At 45.7% G+C, this 6,229-nt stretch overlaps 1 protein-coding gene across 1 annotated transcript in view; it reads left to right on the plus strand.

Moving 5' to 3' along the window:
• Window positions 1-3,575: 3,575 nt before the first annotated feature.
• Window positions 3,576-6,229, plus strand: part of SLC13A5 (solute carrier family 13 member 5) — a 16,428-nt gene continuing 13,774 nt past the window's right edge. The window contains exon 1 of the mRNA XM_009641838.2: window positions 3,576-3,633. Coding sequence (XP_009640133.1) covers window positions 3,609-3,633 — 25 coding nt within the window. The 5' untranslated portion in view covers window positions 3,576-3,608. The remainder of the gene's footprint in view (window positions 3,634-6,229) is intronic.

Here is a 6,229-nt window from a genome sequence, read left to right on the forward strand (position 1 = left end):
GCTCGGCCGCAGCCCTTGCCTGGCCGGCGTCACCACAGCCATTGTTCTCTCATCCCGCCCGGGCTGCCAGGCCGCAGGGCTGGTCTGCGGTGCGCAGGGCGGGCAGGGGCACGCTCCAGCCCCCTCCACCCCTGGAGCGCTGGTCACGGCCGTACCCAGCCTCACAAACGCCCCTTGGCCTCCCCGGGGTGATGCTGCCCCACTCAGCCAAAACCAGCCAGCTAGTGGAGAGGAGGTATTTGCTCACCGTCACCATGGGGGAGGAACGCAGCATTGGTCTCCAGCCTCACTGCAGCAAGCCCCACAACGTGGCTGCTCAGCCTCGCCCCAGCAGGCTCCCAGGCCCCACTGCTTCCCCACTGACCCTCGGACCAGTTCAGGGAATGTGCAAGGCGAAATTTCGCCCTTTCTCCCTGATGATGCCCTGTCATGGTTGGCACTGACCGACAGCACCAGAGGCCCCCAGGGCAGCAGGTCCTGCCTGTCACTGGACCTCAGCCGGGGTCACACAGCTCTACATTTTGCATAGGGAACCTTAGAAGAAATGTGAGTTAGAGAGAAAAAGGAACAGAACTTCACGCTTTCATTTCAATGCCAATATCTTCAGGATTTTCTGATGGAAGGCCTAGGATTTCTTGTAGCTGCTCCTACAACTGATCCCTTAGAGCAGTATGGCACCAGCAGCTCTTCTCTGATGTTGTAGACCCTGCCCAGGGTGGATGTAGAAAACACGAACTGACCTTCTTAGTCTGTAAAGATGGGGACAATAATATTAATTCTTCTACTTTGCAGAGGTATTGGGAAGAATCATTCACTAGTATTTGCATAAAGTATTGTAATGCCACACACAGCAGATGTCCCAGATGTTACTCAGAAATTTCCCGTCCGAACAAGCCCCTTCTGTCCCCCATTTTTCCCTGGGAAAAATAAAAAAAGAAGAAGAAAAAGGAAGCCAAATAAGCCATAATTTAGACCGGGAAATAATGAGTGTTTATCTGGATTTTGTAACACAAATTATGTAATGAAGCAGAGAAAAGGCTTTTGAACAAATATGTTAATGAGATGGCAGCTAAGGGAGAGGTTACAGAGTTGCCAATTCTGAATCAAATTTTTTGATGTAATTTTCTTTTGGTTGTTTTTTTCTTTTGTAGTCATTAGCCTGCACAGCGTTTGAATGTGCTTCAGGGCTTCATGCAGACTGTATGGGAAATACCAATTCTAGGTCAAGAAAGCCTGATCAGCAACACACACTGACTGAGAAAACTCCACTGACTCAAAATTCATAATGAGGGCTTTTATGTAGAAAGTTGTTGGGCACAGGGATTGTACTGAAAGGACTGTTCGTTCAGCGTCTCAAAAGCTTTTCTTGGAAAAATATCAGATGCTCCACTGAGAACTTAGTTGAAAGATACTCCTAAAGCAACACAGTGGACTGGCAGTGGCTGGAAAGTACTGATTTGAGGGAAAACGGAAAGTAATGGAACAGTGATTTTCTCTGAATGCTGGTAATAACTCTATTTAAATTCTGTGTAAATCTTCCAGTGCCTAGCATTATTGTACAGGACCTCTTCTAGGCATCTTTTTAAATCAAGCATCACATAGAGGTAAGTTCTGAGCTGGTTGTTCTGTAAATGTGATTTTCCAAAGCCTGGGTAGAAGACACTTCTTTCTCTATTAAGTCCTAGAATGTCTCAGGGTCAGTTGTTTTCATTTTTGTTCCTCAGTGTGAAGTATGAAAGGTTTTACAGTCCTTGTTTAACATAATGTTGCTAAAACTTTTGTAACTCTGGGTGTTGCATGGCGCCTGCAACATGAAAGAACTTTAAAAAGAATGTGAGGAGGGATTTTGTCTTGAGAGGGAACAGCAGTTATCTAGGTCAAATGGACTGCTTTTAAACAGGCAAACTGTACTTGTGTGCTTGGACAGCATTTGAATTAGAGGTGGAAAATATCTATATCTGTAATTAAATGAATCAACTGCAACCTGTAAAGCCTCCTTGCCACAGACCATTCCCATCCAGCAGTAACAGGAGTAACTGGGATGATTGGCTTGTAGCGAATAAGATGTATCAGAAAAGCAGCTTCTTGGGAATGACCTAAACTATACTAAAATATGTATTTTCCAATTTTTCCACCTGGACTGATGCCCCTGGAATTCCTACTTTCCAAGAGGGCTTGATTTCTAGTCTCTTTCTGCTAACCCAAACAGTGCAGATCAGCCTTTGTTCACTAGTCTTCAGTAGTGTCCCACTTCTGACTGGAACCCTTTACAGTGGCTCACATCATTGAACCTGGTATCTGAAGTTGGAAAGGGAAGATTGCAAGACTCTGTGTGTGGTTTGACAAGGCTGTCAAGCTCATATATGAATTTTCTGCCTTGAAAGGTGGGGCTGTTCCTGTCTCAGCTGTTACTGTTCCCAGCCATAAGTGGCCCAGTCTCTTGAGCTGGCTCTGGTGCTCATTGAACACTTCACTGAACCTATTCAGCTCACTAACTCAGCAGAAAAATGTTCTGCTTTCTTTGTCAAGTTAAACTCCAATGAGCCCCAGAGCCACCAGCTGAGTAACAGCAAGCAAGCGAGGGCAGGTCAGTGGCCGTGAGCCATGAGGTGGGCTTGGTTCTGTTCTGCATAATGCCCTTGGTTCTTGATATGCTTTAAAATACCTGTGTTTATTAGGGCAAGGGATTCAGGTACAAGAGACCTGATTCAGCTCCTGGTTCCACTTCATGTCACCACCCATGCCTAAGTCTCTTTGTAACACAAAAGATTTGAGCTCCTTTGCAAATTGATTTGAAACTTACTACCAAGAAGAACAAGAGCAGCCTATTATTCAATGTTAGGGTATCAAAATTTAGCCCAAAGGCTGCTACAATCTCCCGCTTCTAAGTGGTGTCTGCAACCAAAAGCTAATCTTACCTACTACCTTTAAAGCAATAGTTAAAGACCGTGAAACCACACATCTTGGATACATATTTGTAAATATTGCTCTGGTCTCTGCTATGTTCAGAGCAGTGCTGAATGGAGGGAAGGATTCTTTTTTCTTGAAGGCTTGCAGTTAGTGCTCAATTAACATGAGCTGAATTTTAGGCTGTAGGAGGGTTTTGTTTGAATGCTCTCTTTGAACCATCTAAAACTCCTCCTGCTGGAGGTTTTGCAAGCACGATGGGCTCTCTGCAGCTTCCTTTTGCCCTGCTGTCAGACTAGTTCTGTAAAGCAAGCAGCCAAAGCTTTGTCTGCCTTCTCCTTGGCACAGAGAAGAGGAAGCTCGGGGGCAAGTTATGTGAAAGAGCTGCCATCCCCGTAGCACCCTCCTATCCAGCCAGTGCCAAATATATCTGAGTTGTAAGCATAGACTGAGGGAGACAGGGAACAGCTGGAAGACTTGCCAAACTGAACGTGCTCCTCTGTCCTTCTCTCTGCTGGTGCACGCTGTGCCTGGCAGTGCCCAGCCTTGGCCTGCTTTGTAAAATGCTCTCTTCCCCCATTTCATCCAATCCTCCTCTCCCCTTCCTGCATCTTGACTATGCACTGCACAGCTTTTCCACCTCCTTATCCCAATGTAGGTGTCTCCTCTCTTGTCCTCAGTTGGTATTATTCTTCCTGCCCATGTTGTTGCTCTTTGTGAGGGTATGTGAATATGTGTCTGGATTCAGTCAACTTCTTGGCCTCCTGGTTCTTACAGTAGAGCATGAATGGACACATGTAAACCTCCAATGGTTTATAAAATAGCGATGGAGGTATCTTGCAGTGCCAGGATGGCTTGAGCAAGGGGGTAACAAGATCAGAATTTACCTTTTAAGATTACAGGTTCAGTTCAGTGCAAGACTTTGTCCTTGCTGCTGTGCAACAGCCAGCTGCTTTGCTTGGTTTTAGCTGAATTCCTAACAGGCTTCCAAAGGAAGTGTGGTTGGCACCAATTCTATTTCTTCTCAGTGGAGTCAGCACAGACATTTTTCATGAACAAGTATTTCACTTGCACTCCAACAAACCAACCTGCTCTCTTCCTGAAGCAAACCTCTAGAAAAAGAGCCTACTTTTGAAAAAAAAAGCAGTAGAAGTTGCTCATTTCTATGGTCACACTTAAGATTTTTCTCAGCTTTTGCTTTAGTCAAAATCCTGGGTGTGATCAGCCTTTACATTTAGGTTTCTAAACTCAGTTTGCTGGTCTTGATTCACGAGAAGATTACAGTTGCTTAGCTGGGGCCTGGGTCTCAGATAAAAACATGGTCAGATAAAGGAGATTTAGATGCACTTTCTTTCAAATCTGGACTCAGTGTTGTTCCTAGATCTGCCTCTCTCATTCAACTGGTATTGACCAGGCAGCTCCACCAGAAGAAGTGGGAAGTGAGTAATTATCCCTAAGGGTCAGGTACTTGCTGGTCCTGATTGACACCTCTCTGTTTTCCTCCTTTGCTCCTTCCTTTCTGCTCTATAACCCCTTGGGAGGCCTGTCGCAAGTCAGCTGCTCCTAAAAACCCTAGGGAACATCGTGTTTCTTGCATCCCTCCCCTTCTCCCAAAGGTACACCCTTCTGCTTGACAGTTGCCGTATGAACAGGAGAAGCCGGTACTCAGTATCTTTCAGTCTGATTTTCCATTATTCAGATGCTTGTTCTTTTTTGTGAGTCCTTTATTTATTTTGTTCCACGTGGCACACACAAAGGCAACTTTACAATGATTCTGCACAATAAGGAAATATCGATTCCTTTCTCTGTATTTGACAAAGAGGACACTGAAGCATGGACCGACTAATTGAATTGCCCAGAGTCCCTGACCTCATTCCTAGGCACAGCAAGCAAGTCCCCTTCCACAGGATTAGTCCATCTAAAGATATCAACACATGTTCATGACCTTTATGTTTATTTTCTCTTTTCTGCACTGCATCTCATTTAAACAAGAAGCCAGCAAATCATATTTGCACTGGTGTATCAAAGTGAACCTTAGTACAACTCCTTTAGAGTAGTTAACTCTTTGCATTTTCTTATTTAAGTACTTGTAGTCTTTTTTCTTTGTTGACTAGGGAGCATTTTTTCACTGGAGACAGGAATGCAAGTTTTGGCCGATTCCCCACTTTCTGCTAGGCTTTGCACTGGTGTGAAGTTTCCTCTGTGTTGGTAAGTTACCCAGAGGGACTGCTGCTAAAGGTCTGAAGATTTGGAATCCGTACAGATCCGGTTGGCTACTGTTTTCCTTAGTGGACATTCACTGCTTTTACAAACAGAACAGTAACACTGGAGGGTCGTGTTTTGAACTTCTGTCACTCGAGTTCCTCTGGTCAGTAGAGGACAAATAGTGCAAGCTGTAGTCAGAGCTCCCTCATTACTTGCTGTGGAATCTGAAATTCTTTATTTCTGTGGGTATCTGCTTGGTAGAACTGTACTAAGAGACTGCAGGATCAAATTGTCAAGATACAATTTATGCTGCCTTAAATTTCAGGTGGCTGTTGACATCCCAGAAGCAGAACGTAAACTATCAACAAATTGTCTTCAGTCTAGTTTGCAGTCCCTCCAGTTGTTCCTTTCTGCCCCTTTGGTAGTGCTTGCCACCCTTTCAGTAGTGCCATCACTTCTGATTCCGATTCTGTGGCTACACTGTAGACCAAGTCACTGAAATGAACTACATTAAAAACAACCTTTCGAGTTAACCTTTCTGGGTTATTTTTAACCCAGGTCGCAGACACACAATCCCTCACGAAATAATAGGCAGTGAAACAGAGCCATGCATGCCTGCACAGACCTTTGTTTTGGGGAGCCCCCCACTGTGGTTTTAACTCTCCATTTCCCTGAAGGAGCTCAGTCATTCCTCACCACTGTGTACATGAGTGAGATGACCCTCCCTCGGCATCTTCAGCATCTCCTGAGACTCCAGCACCTGAGAGAAGCCGTGTGTCAGCACTCTGGTCCCTGCATATAATACCGTTACGAGAATCTGTGCTTACTGGTGACCTTCTGTAGGCCCTATGCACAGGGAGGCTTCTTAAAACATTCTCACGAGTGATGCGATAGCTTGATACACAGCCATCAACCAGCTTTCCTTGTTCATGGCGGGTCTGCAGAAGCACGGGCACAGAGGTGGACGGGGAAAGGGGAGAGGCCACAGGTTATGTCTCGGCGCCCACACGGTGGAGCGGGCCGGCGGATTCTGACTTGGTCTGGATCAGGCTGAGGAAATCTCCAAGGTGTCAGGCGGGGGCTGCAGGCGCCGTGTCCTCCAGGGCTGCTGCCGGCC

This window comes from Egretta garzetta, unplaced genomic scaffold (assembly GCF_000687185.1).
Source record: "Egretta garzetta isolate BGI_Z169 unplaced genomic scaffold, ASM68718v1 scaffold337, whole genome shotgun sequence".
Lineage (NCBI taxonomy): Eukaryota > Metazoa > Chordata > Aves > Pelecaniformes > Ardeidae > Egretta > Egretta garzetta.